Source organism: Crotalus tigris, unplaced genomic scaffold (genome assembly GCF_016545835.1).
Source record: "Crotalus tigris isolate CLP2741 ecotype Arizona unplaced genomic scaffold, ASM1654583v1 scf7180000017847.2079705, whole genome shotgun sequence".
NCBI classification, from domain to species: Eukaryota; Metazoa; Chordata; class Lepidosauria; order Squamata; family Viperidae; genus Crotalus; species Crotalus tigris.
Window position 1 is genome coordinate 913356 of NW_024096670.1, and position 22855 is coordinate 936210.

At 42.7% G+C, this 22855-nt stretch overlaps 1 protein-coding gene across 1 annotated transcript; it reads right to left on the bottom strand.

The window, feature by feature from the left end:
- Positions 1-6173: 6173 nt before the first annotated feature.
- On the bottom strand, positions 6174-22422 carry SNCG (synuclein gamma). The gene is made up of 5 exons (XM_039343389.1): positions 22093-22422; positions 11693-11734; positions 9969-10096; positions 8144-8218; positions 6174-6599 (listed from the first exon to the last, which is right to left on the bottom strand). The coding sequence occupies exons 1-5, from the start codon at positions 22211-22213 to the stop codon at positions 6585-6587; spliced, it is 381 nt and encodes a 126-aa protein (XP_039199323.1). The 5' UTR covers positions 22214-22422; the 3' UTR covers positions 6174-6584.
- Between the last annotated feature and the right edge of the window lie 433 nt (positions 22423-22855).

Sequence of the window (22855 nt, forward strand, 5' to 3'; positions counted from 1 at the left end):
GCTATGATTCCTCGGATGATGTGACCTCAGGAAACATGTGAACCCAGTTACTGAGTTAAACATATAAATGGTTTATATGCAACAACATTTAAGACCTACTTGCATCCAACAATTCCTCAAAGGGTTCTCCTGTCTCATTGTCTGCAAAGCTGCTCCAGATGTTAGGATAACATCTGGACCAACAATGGGCTTCAAATTTCATAGCCAAGATGGGATCTGAGCTGTGCTCTTTCTAGTTGATATCTCCCGCATCAGTTTGGTCCACACAATAATAATAATAATAATAAAAAACAGTAGCCTTTGTGTTTAATCTCAGAATGCATTGTTCCTTTCAAAAAATGTCATGGAAAAGAGAGAAACAATTCAGCTACATAACTTTGTGGACTTGTTCTCCCTCTCGTGGTTGAGAGGAAAAACTGCAAAAGATTATTTTTCTGCACTGTAGTTGCTGCTTTTATTAATTCTGCATGTTGAATCGAAAGGACTCACAGTCCTTTTCTCCTCCCCCTCCTCCTCCTCCTCCTCCTCCTCCTCCTCTTCCTCTCCATAAACACCACTCCCTTCTAGCACTGATGATGTTACCTACTTAGGGTAATGAAACGTCTGCAACAAAACAAGCAAGCTCAGAGAGCACCAAGGACCCACAGTCCATTTCTCCTCCTCTCCATAAACACCACTCCCTTCTAGCACTGATGATGTTATCTAGTTAGGGTAATGAAACGTCCGCAAGAAAACAAGCAAGCTCAGAGAGCACCAAGGACCCACAGTCCTTTTCTCCTCCTCCTCCTCCTCTCCATAAACACCACTCCCTTCTAGCACTGATGATGTTACCTAGTTAGGTTAATGAAACGTCTGCAAGAAAACAAGCAAGCTCAGAGAAGCACCCAGGAGCCCTCAATAGTAGATGCACATTGACAACATTTCCATCTGTCAACTAGAAAAGGCCACATTGCTTTTGTTAGGTTTTCAGCTCGGAATCCAAACACCTCCCAGTGTTTGCAAAACACTGTACTGCAAAAGATACAGCTTTATTGTTGATCAAGGCGAAGCTGGGCGCCCTCAAACTCTTCCCCCAGACCCAGCAAGGCAGAGGAGATGAGGCACACCCCAATCAACCGTTTTGTTTTCTTTTATAGCTCGTACACTTTCTCACACTAAGAGTTCAGCTCGTGATTTCTTTGCATTCAGATACACAATTTCTTATCTACCGGTTTATGCACAGCTCGTGACTTCTCTGCGCTCCGATACACAATTACTGGCATTCCGCCCTGAGCTTTTTCTCAGTGGGCAGCGTATTTTAAGTTACAGCAAAGCAAATTACAGAGAGGAAGAACAATGGCTGGGACATACATCAACGGTTACACTCTGGTCCCTTCGTTTGGATCCACACGTATATTACGTCAATACAATGACTCTCCTTCCTGGAAGGTTTGGCTGGGAAGGTCCCAAATGGTGATCACATGACCTCGGGACCCGCCCACCATTGTAAACGCATGCTGGTTTCCAAGCATCTGAATTTTGATCATGTGACCATGGAGATGCTGCAGACGTCTGTGTGAAAAACGGTTATAAGTTGCTGTAACTTCAAACGGTCACTAAGCGAATGTCGTAAGCCGAGTGCATTATGACAGTGGTTCTTAACCTGGGCAATATCGCACCCCAAGGGACGATTTTGTTTTTCAGGGGGGCAAAGGAACGAAAAGGGGGCGATATGGGGGCGATGGAGGGAGAAGTTTTGGGGACACTTTTGAGACTTTTTCATACAGTGAATCGCAGTATATCTGTCGTACAAAAACATCAGATCGCTCACTGTTAGTGGACTGAATTGTGTTTTCAAATGTTCCTCCAGCTAGCTTCAGTACAGAACGCCGTACATATGTGAATACGCATCGCTTATCTTCATGCGCGTTGCGCAGCAGCCTCTACCCTTTTTATATTTCTTTTTGCATCTTAAATTTCACTTGTAATTCAATCATTAAATGTTACTGTTTTTCTTTTGGGGCATTTCATTTTCTTGCAAATGAATTTTGTTTTCAGTGGTCATTACATTTAAGTGTCTTGAATAAATAAGATAATAATGAAATACATGTATCACGAAGTTTGGGAATAAAGTGACAGGTGGCACCAAAATTTTTCACACAGTTGAGATATGGGAAAAAGACTGGAAATAAATTATTTGCATCGATCTGTCCTGATGACAATTTTAAAGAAAAGAAAACAAGTGTTTGCATAAATTGAAGAATTATTTCCTATGTTGTGATTGAGAGGTTATGTTGGAGGAGGGGGGCGATGACAATTCCTCATTGGCTCAAGGGGGCGATTCGTTCAAAAAGGTTAAGAACCACTGCGTTATGATATCCTAGCTTCTTGGGAAGAACTCGATGCACACGAAGGACAAAGCAGCTGAAGAACTGGCCACCGTGATTTCACACTGTTGTGTCTAATAATTATAGTAGCCCATTAATAGCCAGTGAAGTGACAAGGATAATCGTATCGGCATTGACCAAAATCACCACCAGCCAACGATCAGCACTGACAATATCGTTTTCGCGGTTGTAGCCGCTCCTCCAGAGTTCAGCAAAGGCTGAGCTGGATGAATGATGGCCTAATAACTTAGAAGGGAATAAATGATATCCCTGAGATTATTGATAATTAATCAATAACGCTTGCTTTCTTCTTTGGATTTTCCTAAGCCAAAGCTGAACTTCCAGTTCAGCTGTGTTATGTTTTGGTGAATGGTCTTTACGCTCCATCGGTAGCATTGCCAATATTGACTTAGGCAATTGCATTATCCAAGTGGTTTATTTTGGTAAATCAGGCATGCTTTCTCAACATTTAATGCAGCACCGAGCTGGACTTTCAGTAAGGAGAAAAGAGCAAACAGCCACTGGAGATTGGAAATTGAACATTAAGTTCAACATTAAATTCAGTTCCCCAGATTCTGGGGAATTGGACACACACACACACACACACACACACACACACACACGTTAACTTCTCAGAAGAGATGAGAAATAAACATGGTAAACAGAAGCAAGCAAAATAAGCAGTCTTGTGAGATTTGTACCAGAACGTTGCAGCTTTTAGCTAGAAAAGTACATGGTTGTGATGTTTAAATTGGGGAATCTGCAGTGCAAGTTTGGCTCTGTACTGAACTGGATCATTTGCAAAACATTGTGTAGTATCTCCTGGCAACTTTACATCAGTGATTCCTGGTGAAGAATTTTTTTGTGTGTGTGCATTTGATACACACACTAAGTTCAAACGATATTTGAAAAGATGTTTTTTTCCCCCTGAACTTAGAGTAACAAGGCCAGTGGACTCTTCACTCCGCTTTGCATTCATAATATTGTGGGGGGGGGTTGTCCTTAACTCTGAATACAAATAAACCATAAAGTACACTGATGCCATTGGAAGAGTCCTGTTAATAGCAGTGCACCTGGTTGAAGACCCAGCTAAATAGCAGCACCCAGTGAAGCTTTAAGAGAAGACGCTAACCCCGGCAAAATTGCTTAGCAGCTGAAGGGGACTCCACCATGAAATCCCAGGCTAGACTAAGGCATTAAAAAAGAAAAATAGGAAAATAAATTAGACCTAGATCATGGCAAACCCATTGAAGGCAGAGGATGAGATGGTTAGAAAGGGCCGTTGACGCAATGAATGTGAATTTGGGCAAACTCTGGGAGACAATGGAGGACAGGAGGGGGTCTGACGTACTGTGGTCCATGGGGTGCAAAGGATTGGACACCACTTAGTGACCGGACAACAAATGGCAAAACCAAATGGATACGTCCATAAAATTACTAGCTCTTCGGCATGACGGACAGGAGATTGTTGTCTTTACATGTGTGTAGTAGCAATGGGAGGGAGCTCTGTAGGAATGAAGGAGAAACCTGATAGACATTGAAATATCAGGAAGCAACAAGTTGGGTTGATGTTAGCCAAAGTTGGACAGTTGAGTGGAAGGAGGGATTTGTGTCTGTGAAGAACTTGCATTATGTCATATATGCACTGGTACGTTCCTGGATGTCTCTTAAAATACGTTCACTAACCATGTTGAATTGGTAAGGATCTATAGGAGCTTTTGTTTTCCTCTCCTGGAGCTCACACTCTCTAAATATATCTGAGGTTTCAGTCCTCGGTGCCTTTTCACAATGACTACCTCATCCTTCTAAAAACAGGATCTTTTCCAGTTGTTCTGATTCCCTTCCCTTTCCATTGACCTTTCGCTGAACGTTCGTTGTTCGCCTTCCTGCCTGGACATTTGGACTGCAATAAAAATTTCCGTCAAGCTGTTTAGGAAGTTTCCTTACAAATGAGTTGAGCCGACTCTTCTGGCCACTGGCGTCCCCGTGGAGAGCAAGCGGCAATGCGTGTGTCGTCAAGCCATCATAAAAAGGGCATGACTCGCATCTGCTCCCATCTTGAAATGATGGAAGGAGGTTATTCCTGTCATCTAGAAGACGATGTCGTTGCTAACAGGAAAACTACTAAACGTGCCAAGCAAAAAAGTTGAGGTTGTAACCGTATTTTGTATTTCTGAAAAAAAAATATCGGAAATAATGCGCCCCTTATGCTATTTCTCATTCCCCAAAGTCCCCATAGGCCTTCTTATGTGTTCTGTCCCAGCCTACGTACGTCCCTGTTACTTCACAAGACAACCCCTCTTTTAATAGTAGGCTGGAAAAACCAACCCTTTTTATTTGATATACAGTTCTGATCATTTTCCCACAAAACAAAAGCAACAGAACACTTTTCCAACAGATAGTTTGTTCAAAAGCAAAACAGAGCACAAGTCAAAACAAGAAATAATTCACAGGCAAAACAAACAGACCATGATCCCTTGACACTGAAGTTCTTTGCAAATGGTTGCCTCTAGCAACCAGCCCTGCCCAAACATTCCCTTTTTGTTACACAGCCCCCAAGGCGTGGCTTCTCACTGCTTTCTCCTCTTCCCCTGGAGTTGCTCCATTGCCTCCCTCTGAACTTCTTATGTGGCCTGTCTGCGTTTACGAGCGTCTCTGAGTTCTTCCAGTTGTAATTCTTTTGAGTCTGACTCCACTTCCCAGCACAGCTGGCTCTCATGAGTGGAAAGGCCAGCCTCTTCATCAGTGTGTAAGTCCTGTAGCTCAGGGCTTTTCAACCAGTGGTACAGGTACCACCTGTAGTACATTGGCACCTGGCAGGTGGTACGTGACCATCCTAGAAAAGTGGTAGTGAGGGAGGGGAATGAGCTGAACCAGTGGCAGCACCGCACAAGCCTGAGCGAGAGATGGCTGGAGCTGCAGGGCTGTCAGGGCTCAACAGAAGCACCAGGATCAGCGCCAAGCTCCAGCTGGAGCTCGGCACTGATCCTGGTGCTTCTGCTGAGCCCAGAAGAAGCACTGATCAGCTGGAAAGCAGCATTGATCCTGGTGCTTCTGCTGAGCCCAGAAGAAGTGCTGATCAGCTGTAAAGTGGCACTGATCCTGCCGCTTCCTCTGAGCCCCGAAGAAGTGTTGATCAGCTGGAATGTTGCAGCCTCTCCAGGGTCTTGTGATTTACATTAAGATGCTTGGCAACTGATTCATATTTATGACGGTCACAGTGTCCCAGGGTCATGTGAAGTGACCAAAATCTGCTGCAACCACCCAGCAGACGGGGGGAATAAAAACCAAACACCCCTCCACCCCACCCCCACTGCCAATCCTCAACAGAAATGCTCACAACAATGGAAACCTCAGACAGGAGGAAGAACGCCGCCGGGTGGGCAGGCAGGTGTCTTGCTCGGCTGTGCCTTGGGGAGGGCACTTTTTTCAGTGCCATTGTAACTTCGAACAGTCACTAAGTGAACTGTTGTAAGTCGAGGACTACCTGTACTTTATCACTTTTTTCCTTTTTTGGGGGGGGTCATCAAGTTTTTGACACCTTGCTAGGCGACTGGTGGTCCTCGGATGTTGCCATATCCTAAAAGTGGTACAATGGGTCAAAAAGTTGAAAAGCCCTGATGTAGCTCATCAGACCCTTCCTCCGACTCTGATGGCTCCCCAGCCCCCCCCCCTCTGATTCCCCAGACTCAACTGCTGGGAGCACTGGCTGGCACAGAATCACAACATTATGATCGCAAACTAGTGAGCAGACCATCGTTATATTCAGCCTGATGAATTTAAAAAAAGAAATAGAAGAATAAGGGATTAGTTGAAACAAGATTTTATTTTGTCTCTTAAAAAAAAAAAAATATCTGCCCTTTCTAGGGAAATCAAGGGCTGATACTAACGAGCCGAAAGACATTAATCAGTGAGTCCAACCACAAGAGTGTGAATTGGCTCTCAAACCACACTTTGGAAGGCTCAAAGAAGAGCAAATTAAGGAAGCCACACAAAGGAGACACAAAGGGAGATGCGTAGAATTGCCCTAAAACGTACAATCAAAGAGTTGGCCACCCAGCTAGGAGAGTGAAAATTAGGCAAGTGAGCATTGCTCGTGCTGTGTGAAGTTAGCTTAGGGTTAGGAGAGATTTTCCTGCTGTTTGCAACCTCTAGCAGGTCTGCATTGATTCCTGGTCTTCTCATTTTTTCGTAACGTAGTAGAAGTTCTAGAGAAGTTTAATTTCCTTCACCCTGAGAAGAAGGGGGGAAAAAAAGCAGGAAAATAAGTTAATGTATCTTCCCCAGAACTCACCCACCCCGCTCAGGTGTGGATATCAAAACATAGCTGGGCAGTAGAGCCCTCCAATGAGTTGGATTTGGTTATTATTAGGTTTATGAGCTGGATGGATTTGTTTACTGCAATTGTTTTTTTTTTTCTTTACCGTGGATATATTCTGTAATCTTGTTGCAAGCTACAAGGAACCTTAATTACTTGGTGCAGTATAAAAATATAATTAAGACTGCTACTACTGCTAGGGCAATGATAGCAACAAGAACAATAGGCAAATACAGATGCCGGGTGTATTTCCATATTTCTTTAAAGTCTATATTTAAAGCAAGGCTTAGAGTTAACTACCTGGAATGCCGCCATTTAAAGAGCAATAATATAGCATTGTCAGAAGCATGACATTATTAAAAGGACAGCCTAAATTGTGATTTGTATACACACGTAAATAAGTAGATCCATCCTTTAATGAGGCTTTTTGTCTGAAAAAAAAAAAGCCATCCTGAGCTATTAACATGCTTAGTCCAGAAGACTTCTGCTAAATAAATCTCAAGAAATGACTTGCCTTTATTATTAACATTAAGCCAGATCACTATCATTAATTAATGATATTGATGAATTAATAACACCGAATTAGTGTGGGTGTTATTGGACTCCTCTGCAGGGTCACAGATAGTCAATGGTTGAAGTCGAAGAATTTTTTAATCTACTTTCAACTCTTAATTGTCACCCCAGATAAACAAAATATCAAAATAGTCTAGGTCAGTGGTTCTCCACCTGTGGGGCGGGACCCCATTTGGGGTCGAACGACCATTTCACGGGGGTCTCCAAACAACGCAGTCCGCCATTTTCCCCCCCTTTTCCTTAGCTGTGCTACTTCCTTTTATTCTATTGGCTTTTGAAAGCCAATAGAAGAGACTCTCTTGAACAGAGTCTAATTCTATTGGCTTTCCAAAGCCCATAGGAATGGTCCAGGCTGTCTCTGCCCTGCTGAGCCCGCCAAAAGTCCCATTCTGCAAACGGTGCTGCACCAGTTGAGTAGTCCTCGACTTACGACCGGTTGAGTAGTCCTCGACTTACGACCGGTTGGGGGTCGCAGCATCAAAAAGGTTGAGAACCACTGGTCTAGAAATTGGGGTGGGAGTGGGTGAGAGAGTGGGAAAGGAAAAAAAAAACAGAAGGGAGTATTTTGAAATCAGTAGAGCAAAGTTCTGTAATTGCTTTATGGCAGTGTTTCTCAACCTTGACCATTTTAAGGCATGAGGACTTCAACTCCCAAAATTCCACAGCCAGCATTGCTGGCTGTGGAATTCTGGGAGTTGAAGTCCACATGCCTTAAAATGGTCAAGGTTGAGAAACACTGCTTTATGGAGAACAGAAAGGGTAACCAACTCAGCAAGAAAGTGAAGAACAGTAGAGTTTTGTGATCTTGACTTTTTAGATACTTCTTTAGATACCCCTTCACCCCCACCCAATCAAAGATTCCGGGGATAGCCTAGCTGAGATTTACCTCTGTGGCTTCTACCTGGATGTTGTCTTCTCCAGCCCCAGGCTGGTCTTCGTGCTGATCTGGATGTAGGTCATCCTAAAGAATACACAAGAACAGATCAAATATTATTAGATGCCTCAAAGACTAGAAGGCTGGAGCAAATTCCTTCAAATCAGGTTTTTTTCATTCTGGCTAGCTTCCAGATGGGTATGGACTGCAGTTCCCAGATTTTTAGCAAGGGTTGAGAGCATACATCTGGAACAAAATGCTGGACTGAGTTGACCCATGAAGACTGTTCTTCTGTACAAAAGGACCAGGCACATAGACTTTAAAGACTGAAAAGCTTACTCAAGTTGAATACTATTTGCTATATCATACAGGGTACTGTTTTGTTTTTTTCTGTTGCAGACAGACAATCAATGCAAATATACAGCTATCTCCCATCCTGTCCTTGCTGAACTTCAAACTCAGTTTTGTTCTGTCTCTTTGGATACAACTGGACTCTTGATTCCTTCTGGGTTTGTTTTTTATTTTCTTTTTCACTTCCCCATCCACCTGGTCTCCCATATGACTGCTATGATTTGTTGTTGTTAGTTGCGAAGTCCTGTCTGACCCATCGCGACCCCATGGACAACGTTCCTCCAGACCTTCCTGTCCTCTACCATCTTCTGGAGTCCATTTAAGCTCACGCTTACTGCTTCAGTGACTCCATCCAGCCACCTCATCCTCTGTCGTCCCCTTCTTCTATTGCCCTCCATCTTTCCCAGCATTAGGCTCTTCTCCAGTGAGTCCTTCCTTCTCATTAGGTGGCCAAAGTATTTGAGTTTCAACTTCAGGATCTGGCCTTCTAAAGAGCAGTTGGGGTTGATCTCCTCTAGGACTGACCGGTTTGATCGCCTTGCAGTCCAGGGCACTCGCAGGAGTCTTCTCCAGCACCATAGTTCAAAGGCATCCATTCTTTGGCACTCAGCCTTTCTTATGGTCCAACTTTCACAACCATACATTGCAACTGGGAAAACCATGGCCTTGACTATACGTACTTTTGTTGGCAGAGTGATGTCTCTATGATACATGGAGTTAATTGTTTAAATTTAGGAACCAGGAAAGGAATTGATTGAGCTCTTTCCCTTATATCTACCTGTCCTGCCTTCTCAACAACTTATCCATGAATGAGGCAAGAATACATTTTGAATACAAACAATTGTCTGTCTGTTTCCTTGGCCTGGAGGAAGACCTCAAGCGCATCTCTAATTACGAATGGTGGCTTAAGAATCACATCCTCTGTTTGTTTCTTTTGGGTTCTGCATCCCTCATCATGACTTCATGTCTCTGACTCATATTCTATTTTTAACCAGGCAGGAAAGAAGCATCTTAAGATTTATTTTCCCCCTTTTCTTTCTGAACTGGAGCACAATTACAGGAAGAAGATGTGTTGCACCGTGTGTTCCTTCTCTCCCCAAGCCAATATAAATTTGACAACTTTGACATATTGAGAGACACGAAACTTGGACACAGCCACCCTCAAAATCAAGAGCTCATGACCCAAAGTCCAGCCAGCCTAATATGTTAGAAGAGAACCATCTCATTTTTCAGAATATACCCTACCCAACCAAAAGATAATTTCTAGGCATGGCATCCTACTTCCAAACAAAGCTATCGCTAGTTATGAATTTGAAGAATTTAAACATTCTTTAAAGAATTCCTGTGGGATCAGAGGTCATTCAACTGGATGGTTTCTCGCAGGGGAAAAAAATCACCACACCCACAGTGGACTTACCTCACAGGCAAAGTGTTAGGAACACGGTAAAGTCTCATTCGTGGGGTAAAACTGACAGATCACACCTACCCTTTTGACTAGTCCAGCTGTGGTTACAACGGTCTCCGCTCCTTCCACCGTCTGCTTTGCCACTATGTTCACGCTGCTCACCATAGTATCTCCCACGAGATTGGCCTGTTCTTTGGTCTTCTCAGCCACTGTAGTTGAAGCAGAAAGAAGCTGAGAGGATGAATCAAGATAAGGTGAAAGTTCTTTAGATGTGGTTGGAAGCTACTAAGATTATCTGTGATCCTTCAGTGGAGGTGAGTTCTGAAAGGATCAAAGGATTGGATTTTTTCAACGTAGGATTTGGGAGTCTTACAACCAGCATCTGTTTTGGTGACCTCCACAAGCCCAAAAATGTGTGGAGGCAGATTGTTCAGCCATCATTGTGTACTTTCTGGACTCTTGAAGGAGATTTAAGACCACCCCCAAGAATGTCTCAAGTCTACACCAGCTTTCAAAATATAACATGACAAAGCCCTGAAGTTGAAGGATGAAGGAAATTGCATAAGTGGATTGAGGAACACCATCTGGTCTTCCCTCAGAAGAAGTCCTTGAGTTGACCTACTGGAGAGACTCTAATGCATTATTTCCTCTCTCTGACTTGGGGTAACTTTCTTGAGAGCTGCTGAGATGCTTTCCCTCTTCTGATGTTGAAAGAGAAGGACCAAGACTTCCTTGTTCTCTCCATGAGCCCATCAATCATTTTCCGCATGGACAACATGCTGGTAATTATTCTTCAAAAATGTGGCAAACCATTTTGCAGTTTTGCACAAGTGAAAGTGTAGCTTTTGTCCACCAGCACAAACATGGGTCATGGATAACTGAAATGGTCTTTTAGCCAGAAAATGGCAGGTTGATACATGCTCATATTAAGGATTCAGTCACAACATAATTGGCTTACTTCTAGTTTCTCTTGATGTGGACAACAATGGGCTATAACCTTGTTTTCTCTCTAAACTAAGAATAAATCACATTATACCATAATTTTTGTTTGCTTTTGTTTTTATTGATTGAGTGCCGCAAAGTAAGAGAAAGGAAAATAAAACTTGCACAAGAATGAAAGGACAAAAGAAAGAAGAAGAAGAAGAAGAAGAAGAAGAAGAAGAAGACGAAGAAGAAGAAGAAGAAGAAGAAGAAGAAGAGAGAGGAGAAGGAGGAGGAGGAGAGGAGGAGGAGAGGAGGAGGAGGAGGAGGAAAGAAGAAGAAGAAGAAGAAGAAAGAAGAAGAAGAAAGAAGAAGAAGAAGAAGAAGAAGAAGAAGAAGAAGAAGAAGAAGAAGAAGAAGAAGAAGAAGAAGAAAAGAAGAAGAAGAAGAAGAAGAAGAAGAAGAAGAAGAAGAAGAAGAAGAAGAAGAAGAAGAAGAAGAAGAAGAAGAAGAAGAAGAAAAAATAATATATAGGGCATATTTTTGCAGATATATGTTCTACAACAAGCATTTCATGGAACAATGGCCATATTTCATTACAATCGTCTACTGATGATCTACATTGATAAGTGATTCATCTAAAGCAAATAAAAATTGTGCTAATACCATCAACACATGCAGACCTGGAGATATTGGGAGATATCTACCTTTCTAACTCCACACTGTATGAACTTTCATAATGTTAGTAGATGGATCGATTTTTGGAAAATAAGTGAATTCCCCTGTATTTATGCAAGCCACACATGGGTGTAGGAAGACAGGAGAGGCTGTTGCTCATTCAAAACAGAAAAAATCCACCACACCAACTTTTGTGTAGTACTTACCGGAAGTGACACTTTGCACCACACCTTCTTTGGTTTTTGTGCCTGTAAAGAAAGGAGGGAGGGAGGGAGGGAGGGAGGGAGGGGGAGAGGGAGAGGAAGAGGGAGAAGAGAGAGGATGGGAGGAAGGGGGGGAAAAGAGAAAATAATTGATTAGTTTTGCTTTAAAAAATTCATCCATTAAGATTTGCAGTGCTAGGACAGCCTACCAGAGGGTGAGTCATCATATAAAAGCTCCTTTCCTGCTTTCAAGATGAATGTAGCACTTCAGACAAGTGTTAGGATTGAATATGCATTCAAATACAAAACCCACAAACAAAACAGACTCCAGATTTCAGCCCTTTTTTTTATTCTTGCCGGAGAAGGAGAAAAAGCTAGCTAGGTGGCCAACATTACACCACGGCTCTCAGTTTTTGAAGCGGTGTCAGCGGACAATGTTTTTTTTTCTGCTTAAAGGGTTCTTCTTCCCAATTTGATTTAAAGTAAATAACCCTAAGATTGGGAAGAGCAAGGATCTTGGACCACCAGCAGACAGGAGCAAGCAACCACGTCTCCATCTTCCTCTCCTGTGGCGCTTCACTTCGGCTGAAAGGAAAACCATGTTTTCCTAACTCATCTCCGGAACCATTCTCATGTCGAGTCGGTCCGTGGGGCGTGCATGTGAAATATTCAGAGTCATCTGACGGATTTGTCCAAACCGGTAGAGGTTCTGGTGGAGCCGGTGATTCTGCTTCTAGCCTCTCTGCAGCGGTTCACACGACTGTGAAGACAGCACAGTTTCCATTTTGCTTTTTCACAGTGAGATGACGAAGGAAAAGGGAGGAGAACGTCAAAAGGAGACCGTCAAAAGGAGACCTTCAAAAGGAGAAAGTCTTGCAAGCCTGTGCTGCACTGCAGTCAAATTCTTGCTGGTCACGCAAATCAAAAAAGAATCTGGCTTAGTTTAGTTCAAGAGGGGTTGCACCCACCCTTGACCTACGTTTTTGGCTCAAACAACAGCATCATCATGAAGATAATCTCTAAAAGCAAGCAGAAGAGGGCTGCTGATTCCCCTGGATTGACTGGCATGCGCAAAGTCCCTTTTTATTCTGCAGATTCTTAGGCCTGGGAACGTGGCCAGCTCCTTATTCTAAATTCCTGTTTCTTGAATCTGTCTCTGGTTAGTGATTATTTTATCCGGCCACTGTTCTCTCTCGTTGCAATGACTCAACATTATTGAGGCTTGTTTATAGTCAACAAGAATCATGGGGTGGCGAAGGAGAGAGGCTGGAGAGGCAGGAGAACTTGCTAAATTCTCCTGAAAAAGACACTCACAACTAATCAGGCTGCAATCGCTCCGCCTTTATTAATCCTTTGATAGCAGTTTCTGCGCAAATTTATTGGGCTTCTGAAACATTATTCCATAGTAATAGCAAAGGAACATTTATTTAATTAAAAAAAGAACTATAGTCCTGATTTCAACCCAGATAAAGATGGAGTTTTTTTATTAACCAAAATGGATTGTGTTGCCAGCGAGCACTGTAAATATGATTAGACAGAACCGTCTAATTATATTTATGCATTGATTCATGTATTTATTATGCAAATATATGTATGTATGTATGTATGTATGTATGTATGTATGTATGTATGTATGTATCTCTGCCCCTCCTACTCAAACAACTCTGGGTAAGTAGCACAAGAAAAGCACAAAAAACGTGCACGTAAAAATGAGAAAAGTTTAAACATGCCAGCTGGAAATAGCCAACTTCAACCCAGGGGGGAAAAATATATATATATACAAATTGGATTCTATTTTCCCTAAATCCTCGGGTTTTTAAGGCCTTCTGGATGGCCAACAAGGTTGGGATCATCCAAAGCTAAGGGACGAGGATGTTCTACTGTTGGTCCTCTGGTTGTGTCTTGGATCAGGGAGGGTTCTGTAAGATGAGCATTTCACAAGATGGACCTTCACAACATGTCCTACCACATCAGCAGAGAGAGAAGGTATGTCTCCTTTACTCTTATCTCTTGACCTTGTCAGAAGGTATCTTGTAGTCTCTGCACTTATCCAACAGAGTATGAGGAACATAGAAGACTCAGAGAAGAAGAACTAGGTACAGCTTTGCTCTCCTGGGTCGGGGTGCACATGCTGGCCAGACCTACATATATTCCTGCAATATAATAATAATAAAGTTGGAAGGGACCTTGGAGGTCATCTAGTCCAACCCCCTGCTCAGGCAGGAAACCCCATACCATTTCGGACAAATGGCTGTCCAGTCTCTTCTTAAAAACTTTCAGTGTTGGAGCATTCACTGCTTCTGGAGGCAGGTTGTTCCACTGGTTAATTGTTCTGTCAGGAAGTTTCTCCTTAGTTCTAGGTTGCTTCTCTCCTTGATTATTTATTTATTTATTTATTTATGAGACTTATATACCGCTTTAAGTGCAAGCACTCTCTAAGCGGTGTACACCAGTAAGCAATGTATATATATATATATTTACATGGCCCCCAACAATCTGGGTCCTCATTTTACCTACCCCAGAAGGATGGAAGGCTGAGTCAACCTTGAGCCGGTGAGATTTGAACCGCTGACCTGCTGAACACAGTCAGCTAAAGTGGCCTGCAGTACTGCACTCTAACTGCTGTGCCACCTCGGCTTGGATTAGTTTCCCTCCGTTGCTTCTTGTCCTGCCTTCAGACACTTTGGAGAATAGCTTGACTCCCTCTTCTTTGGGGCAGCCACTGAGATATTGGAAACACTGCTATCATGTCCCCCCTCGTCCTTCTCTTTGTTAAACTAGACATACCCAATTCTAGCAACTGTTCCTCATATGTTTTAGCCTCCAGTCCCCTAATCATCTTTGTTGCTCTTCTCTGCACTCTTTCCAGAGTCTCAACATTTTTTTTACATTGTGGTGACCAAAACTGGATGCAGTATTCCAAGTGTGGCCTTACCAAGGCATTGTAAAGTGGTATTAAGACTTCACGTGATCTTGATTCTATCCCTCTGTTAATGCAGCCTAACACCGTGTTGGCTTTTTTGGCAGCTGCAGCACACAGCTGGCTCCTATCTAAGTGATTGTCCACTAGGACTCCGAGATCCCTCTCACAGTTACTACTATTGAGCAAGGTACCACTTATACTATACCTGTACATTTGGTTTTTCTTGCCTAAAGGTAGAACTTTACTTTTTTCACCATTGAATATCATTTTTTAAGATAGTGCCCAATGTTCAAGTCTGTCCAGGTCCTCCTGTATCTTAAGCCTATGGTGTACAGTTTCTGGATCCAGCCACTACACTAAGCCAAATGCAGTTTCTTTGGGCAGGCTTAGCACCATATGCAGACACAGTGGTTTATTCAACCCACCAGGATTAAGTACACCAAGGCCTAGCACACCAACATAACTGTTGAAAGGTTGACTGATGTTCCAAGAAAATGCACCAACTTAAATGCAGGAGTCGGGTGTGGTTTCAAAACAAGCAGCGGAACCAGGAAGAAGAGTGCTTATCCCATGGGTTAGGATGGCTGAATGCACAAGCACTTACAATGCCTTGGCCCTCCTGAATCACGTAGCTGTGTGAGGGAAGACACTTGTTATATAGGACTGAGATGGGCAGTAAAATAACACCAAAGTATCTTGGGGTTGGCTCAGGTCCTGTCCAACAGTATGAAAGTGGTTGACGTTATCCTTTACGATGGGACCGGTCCCTTAAAAATATCAAAATAAATTTCAAGAAAAAAGATATAAGAACATCATGACATCTTAACAGGGCCAACTCCGTGCAAAAGCTCCATCTGCAAACTTCAGCAACACATTGTGTTGCTTTGAGATTGGAATGCCAAGAGGGACTTCATGTAAACTTAATCCGGTTATATAAAGAATAGGAATTTACTATAGGTGATAGGAATTTACTATAAGTAGATACCTATATATCTAGAGGACAGGAAGACCTGGAGGAACGTTGTCCATGGGGTCGCGATGGGCCGGACACGACTTCGCAACTAACAACAAATATATCTATGCATACAATAGCATACACAGTAACAATAGCACTTAGACTTATAAACCGCTTCACTGTGCTTTACAGCCCATTCTAAGCGGCTTACAGAGTCAGCATTTTGCCCCCAACAATCTGGGTCATCATTTTACTGACCTCCGAAGGATGGAAGGCTGAGTCAATCTTGAACCATTCAGAATCGAACTCCTGGAGTCAGCAGGGAATTAGCCTGAAGTATTGCTTTCTTTCTTTCTTTTTTTAATAATTTTTTATTTTTCCAAACTTTCCCCCATACATATACCGTAATATTTATCAGATGTTAACATACATTCTTTTAACGTTCATATATAAGATACTTTTAATCAAATGAAATAAATACGTACACAGGACTTTGGGTGTTGCTCGCCCATTTCCCCTTTCACCGTATCCACACGCCTTCTTCTCTACCTTCTTTCTCCCTTTCTTCTCTTCCCTACTTCCCTCTTCTTCCTCTCCTCTTCTCTTTCCTTCACCACTCTCCTCCCCTTTCTCCCCACTTCTCCTCTTCTCCTCCAACCTTCCTACTTCCTTCTCCCCTCCTTCACTCTTTTCTCTCTCCTCTCCTTTCTTCATCCCTCTTCAGATACAATTCAGGGGTAATGTCCGAGCAGCTCCTCTCTCCAAATTTCCCTATCTGTATTATATACAATAAGATTAATACTGAAGTATTGCATTCTAATCACTGCACCACCACGGTGTACAATATACACAGATGTGGCCCAATCATTCAACATTCCCAGACTGCCTTTGTTTGCCTAAAGAATTTTCTGCCTCCGATATCGCTGACAGCACAATATCAAACTGCTGTGTCACGAGAGCCCTTTGGAATGTCCAGTATTAATGCTAAGCAGTTTAACACCCAAGGACAGTTTAAAACCAATTTTGTTTTAAAACTTGCCCATCTCCATACACTCCAGCCATGGGGTGTCCAGTTCTTCTCCCTTTCAAATATTAACTGGTATGGCCTTGCTTAGATTTTTTTTTTTTTTTTTTGAGATCAGCCAAAATTGGTTAGAAACTAAAGTTCTACCTGATAAAAAATCCCTTCTTTTCTGCTGGAATTTAAGAAATAGAAAAACCTACGTCTCTCAGCTGTGATTAAGGGAGACAAGTTAACCATAAAGAAACGTGATTCCAGTGAACTGAAATCAGAGGAAGCCCAATATGGACCAAGGTAAACTCTCCTCCAGGTTGCCCAGAAGATGCCACCGTGGGGACAGGACCTAACTCCAAGACTCAAAATAGTCTTGGACGCGGAAGATCAGATCCACATGTGAAGTTCCAATTAAACTGAATTTATTACTATTCATGCCTATGGACAGAAATCTGCTCAACTAATGGTTAGCACTATTTTGGCACTAGATATGGGTCAATGGAATACAAGAAGGATTGGACTTTGTCCATTTGTGGCTATGTAGTGACTCTAGGCTGATTCCTCTTTTGACTCCACCCTCAGGTTCTACCACCCCTTCCCCTACACCAGAGGTAGCCAACCTTGGCTCTTTTATGACTCGTGGACTTCAACTCCCAGAATTCCTGAGCCAGCCATGGTGAGGGGAAAGGGAGAGGTTTCCAAGCTGAGCCATGCTGACACAGAAATTCTGGGAGTTGAAGTCCATGAGTCATGAAGGGGCCATAGTTCCCCCATGCTGGCTCAGGAATTCTGGGAATTGAAGTCCACGAGTCATAAAAGAGCCAAGGTTGCCTACCCCTGCCCTACACCTTCCTAACTGTGTTTTACTCAGGGGGATGTAGTAATTGAAGCTATAGATTCAGATTCTCCACATTGAAATCAGAAGTTTGATGTAATCTGCAAAACCAGAGACGGTGAGTTGAACAAATTCCTGCTCGATTGACTAATCCTGTTTTATTTGCTTTGGATTTTTGATGCTGAAATTTTTCCACCAGCGGGGCAGGGAGCAGCCGGTTTTTTACTTGAAATGAAATCTTCCTCCTGTCTATCCATGATGCTGAGCATCTTTTGATATTTGCTGCAGAGGTTGGGTGGATAGCTTCATGTGGACAATTTAGGGAAGGGTTTCAGGAAAAGTGGAAAGAGAGAGAGAGAGAGAGAGAGAGAGTGCATAAAGAGAGAAGGGTGGAGTTGCCTATTTATCTGGAAATTGGGCCTTTTTTTTCAGGCAAAGGGTGATGGGTTGGGATATAATCATGCTTTAAAAGGAGAAGCAAAAAGATGACGTTATCCCTAGTTCATCCTTTTTTTCCTGCTCTTTTTTCTTCATCTTTTTCAAAAGTTTGTCCATTGCAGGTCAAACTTTCAAAGCCGAGTCTGCCGTCTTGGGAGAAAGTGAATTTTGAGGATTATTGGTACGAACATTGAAGCGTTTCTTCTGATATTCCCCTGCAAGCTCATTTCTCAGGCTGATGTGTGAGTTGTAAGATTGGAATTATACATGCTGGGATGAAATGGGAAGGTCACAAGACAGGGGAGAAATGTCTGTTTTTATGAACGGGAAAATCTTGGTCGAAGTATTACACTCGGCACCCCAGGAAATGAAGGGAGACAAATGTAGAGAAAAGGAATGAGTTTATATAGCAATGAAAGAAAAAAGACCTTTTCATCGACAGAGACAGGATTATAAATGTCTCCAAACTTGACCTGAATGAAAATTTGTGCATCAGAAAAACACTTGAGATTCAAAAGCGATGCGACTCGTTATTTATTTTTTTCAAATAACTGCTTGATGATGTTCCAAGCTAAGGCGATGGCTTTAAATATTTATTTATTAGACGAAGGAACATCGGTAGTTCCTTCGTATTGGCATAAAGCAGAGCGAGAGTTTTCCGCCTCCGTGAACTGCAGGTAAATGATTCTGGCACATTTGCTTGGATGCAGGATTTGTTCTGGCTCCACCCGTGTCAAAATTTGATTCCTTTGATTCCTTTGCAAGATTATTGGTGGGGCAAAATTGGAAGAAAAACTCTTTGCCTACTACGGAATGGATAATTAAGGTGTCTAACCTAGCAGAAATGGCGAAAATTTCCGTTTATTTGAAAGACCATTCACAAGAAAAATACATTTCGGTCTGGAGAAGATGGATTGATTACATTCAAAAGAAATATGAGACTGAAAAGTATTATCTTGCTTACGAGTAGATTTTAGGTTACTATTAATAGTTTAATATGGTTGAATTTATACTATTTTTAGTGTTATGGTTTAACTCAGTGGTTCTCAACCTTTTTAATGCCATGACCCCCAACCGGTCGTAAGTCGAGGACTACTCAACCGGTCTTAAGTCGAGGACTACTCAACTGGTGCAGCACCGTTTGCAGAATGGGACTTTTGGCGGGCTCAGCAGGGCAGAGACAGCCTGGACAATTCCTATTGGCTTTTGAAAGCCAATAGAATTAGACTCTATTCAAGAGAGTCTATTCTATTGGCTTTCCAAAGCCAATAGAATAACAGGGAGTAGCACAGCTAAGGAAAAGGGGGAAAAATGGCGAACTGCGTTGTTTGGCGACCCCCGTGAAATGGTCGTTTGACCCCAAATGGGGTCCCGACCCACAGGTTGAGAACCACTGGTTTAACTGTATTTTTATTTTTATTTTTAATTTGCTAATATTTGTTTTGAAAAAGGAGTTAAAGTATGTTATGGATTTGATTGTTAGTAGAGTTGGGTAATGTTAGTTAGATTATGATTGTTTATTTGTAACCCTGTAATCAGCTCTGGGAAGTGGGGGAGGGGGGAGTGTTTTGGGTTATATATTGTAAACATTTCTAAAACTTTTAATGAAAAAAAAAATTTGATTCCTGAATTAATGACTGGAATGGCTTGCCTTCAAAAGTGGGTGCTGCATTATCGGAGGTTTTTAAGAAGAGACTGGACAGCCACTTGTCTGAAAAGGTATAGGGCAGTGGTTCTCAACCTTTCTAATGCCGTGACCCCATAATACAGTTCCCCATGTTGTGGTGACCCCCAAGTGGGTGTGGCCACCAATAAGAGGGAGTAGGACAGCTAGGGAAAAGGGAACAAAATGGTGGACAGCATGGTTTGGCAACCCCCATGAAATGGTCGTTCGACCCCAAATGGGGTCCCGACCCACAGGTTGAGAACCACTGGTATAGGGTCTCTTGCTTGAGCAGGGGGTTGGACTGGAAGACCCCCAAGGTCTCTTACAAGTCTGTTCTGTATTTGTTTTTCCTAACAGATTCTGTGAAGCTCCAGAAATCAAAAGACGCTGCAGTGCTAATGGATCACTCAACCGTACAAATATGATTAACTTTGATCCTGACCGGCTCAAGGTGGACTCAGCCTTGAGGAACGATGCCAGGGCATTCGGAGCAAAAGAACCGATGGAAGAATTGCACAGTGAAGTAGTCAGGAAGAAAAGAAAGCTAGGTAAAGAAAAAAAAAGTCGCAATTTTTTTTAGATGCAGACCATGGCAAGGATCCAAACAGTTTCTCCCTTTCGTTCCCAATTGCAGGGAATGAAAAAGGAGTCTGTTGCCTTTGCAGAGCCTGGATGTCTGTCTGTCTGTCTGTCTGTCTGTCTGTCTGTCTGTCTGTCTGTCTACCTACCTACCTACCTATCTATCTACATCTATCTATCATCATCCATCTATCATCATCTTCTTTGTCTATTGTCTGTCTGTCTGTCTGTCTGTCTGTCTGTCTGTCTGTCTGTCTGTATCCAGGGCTTTTTTGTCATAGAACACCCAGAACGGAGTTCCGGCACCTTTTTTGGATGGAACCTTGTAGGGTAGGCAAGATGGGTTATATGATGTGTGTGAGTTCCGGCACCTTTTTTTTTTTAAAGAAAAAAAGCACTGTCTATATCTATATCTATATCTATATCTATATCTATATCTGTCTATCATCTATCTATCTATCTATCTATCTATCTATCTATCTATCTATCTATCTATCTATCTATCTATCTATCTATCTATATCTCTATCTCTATATCTATATCTATATCTATATCTATCTATCTATCTATTTATCTATCTCTATCTATCTATCTATCTATCTCTATATCTATATATCTATATCTATATCTATATATCTATATATCTATCTATTTATATCTATCTCTATCTATCTATCTATCTATCTCTATCTATCTATCTCTATCTCTATATATCTATCTATATCTATCTATCTCTATCTCTATCTCTATCTATCTATCTATCTATCTATCTATCTATCTATCTATTTATCTATCTATCTATATCTCTATCTCTCTCTCTCTCTCTCTCTCTCTCTATCTATCTATCTCTATATCTATCTCTATCTATCTATCTATCTATCTATCTATCTATCTATCTATCTATCTATCTATCTATCTATCTATCTATCTATCTATCTATCTATCTATCTATCTATCTGCTGCCTCCCAGGAACTGAATAGCATGTTCCGTTAAAAGCTGGACCAAATATCAGCTCTTAACTGATCAAGCCATTCAGTTCGTGGGAGGCAGCCAAAAGAGATTTCACCTTTCTGAGAATCTGTCTCTGGCCTGTTTTTCTTCAGTGCAGCCGCAAAGAGGCTGGAAGCAACAAGAAGGGAAGGCTGAGGAATTGTACCGAGAGAAATCCTTGGCTCCTTGAGTCATCCCTTTGGGGGTTTATTCCCACAAAAAGTCTTTGGGAAAGGGGAAAGTTGTCAGATGTGACCCAGGCCCAAGACACCTCAGCATTTACCAGCTGCCTAGCATAGCCCTGCGGGGAGATAGGCAGCAAATACATTTAAAAATAAATAAATAAAAATAAGAAATAAATAAATTCACAGCCTCCTGCGTTTCTTCCCCAAAACAATTCTCCAGCTAAGGCAGAAAAGATTTGTCTCACATCGCCCTTCCTTCCTTCCTTCCTTCCTTCCTTCCTTCCTTCCTTCCTTCCTTCCTTCCTTCCTTCCTTCCTTCCTTCCTTCCTTCCTCTTTCCTCCCTTCCTCCTTTCTTTCTTCCTTCCTTCCTTCCTTCCTTCCTTCCTTCCTTCCTTCCTTCCTTCCTTCCTTCCTTCCTTCCTCTTTCCTCTCCCTCCCTCCCTCCCTCCCTTCTTTCTTTCTTTCTTTCTTTCTTTCTTTCTTTCTTTCTTTCTTTCTTTCTTTCTCCTCCCTCCCTCCCTCCCTCCTTTCTTTCTTTCTTTCTTTCTTTCTTTCTTTCTTTCTTTCTTTCTTTCCTTCCTTCCTTCCTTCCTCCCTCCCTTCTTTCTTTCTTCTCCTTCCTTCCTTCCTTCCTTCCTTCCTTCCTTCCTTCCTTCCTTTCTTCCTTCCTTCCTTCCACGAGAGAGCCTCCCCCCACCCTTTGCCTGCTCTGACCTCAAGAGCCTCACTCTGCAAGGTCACACAAACACAGGTGTGTCCAATGCCAGGGACCGCAGAGCTGCCCGCCCGTCAAGAAGGGACATCGTTCAACCTACCTACGTACATCACCCCTTCCTTGGTCTTCTCGGCTGCTTCGGTGACCCCCTGCTTGGTCTTCTCAGCGGCGGCCACCACTCCCTCCTTCGCAATGGAGAAGCCCTTTTTAAAGACATCCATGGCGCCCCGACTGGCTGGTTGGTCTCCTTGGCAAGAGCCTTGCAGAGGATGGGGATTTTCTGCCTGCTGTGTGCAGCCTCCCCTCCTGAAGACACTCCTGGTCTTCCTTCTCCGTCAGATGCCAGCAGCAGGGCTGGGCGACTCGCTCCGTCCTTGCTGGCTCTTATTCAGGCAACACATCAGAGGGCAGCCAATGCCTGCAAGAGACGGATGCTGAAATATTAATGGTCTGGATTTGCCTGTGAGATTTTTAGAGAGGGAAGCAGCAGAGAAAGGGGGGGGAGGAGGAGGAGGAGGTTTGGAAAAGCTCCAGAAGATGTTTAGATGTCCTTTGTGGAGCCGCTGCAATGCTTGCTCAAGGTCGCACATTCTACAAACCTTTTCAGCAGCAGAGGAAGCGTTTAGCTGCCCAAAGCTTTTTCATTTCTTCACAAATATCTCCCAGGAAGGCAAATAGGAGATCAAAGGGGGATGGGGGAAGAGAGAGAGAGAGAGAGAGAGAGAGAGAGAGAGAGAGAGAGAGAGAGAAGACTGGAAGCCACCCAACCGTCACACCTTTCAATGAGGGTTTAATCTAGCCAGCCTTTTGCTGCAAGGTAGCGCTTTGCAAACCTCAAACAAATAAGAGTGATCCGAAATAAC

Excerpts from the sequence above, each read along its gene's own strand:
- SNCG (XM_039343389.1), bottom strand. The coding sequence starts at position 22,213 with ATGGATGTCTTTAAAAAGGGCTTCTCCATTGCGAAGGAGGGAGTGGTG. Across the intron at positions 11,735-22,092 it reads GGAAGGGGTGATGTACGTAG|GCACAAAAACCAAAGAAGGT; the intron begins GTAGGTTGAACG and ends CTTTCTTTACAG. Across the intron at positions 10,097-11,692 it reads GGTGCAAAGTGTCACTTCCG|TGGCTGAGAAGACCAAAGAA; the intron begins GTAAGTACTACA and ends CTTCAACTACAG.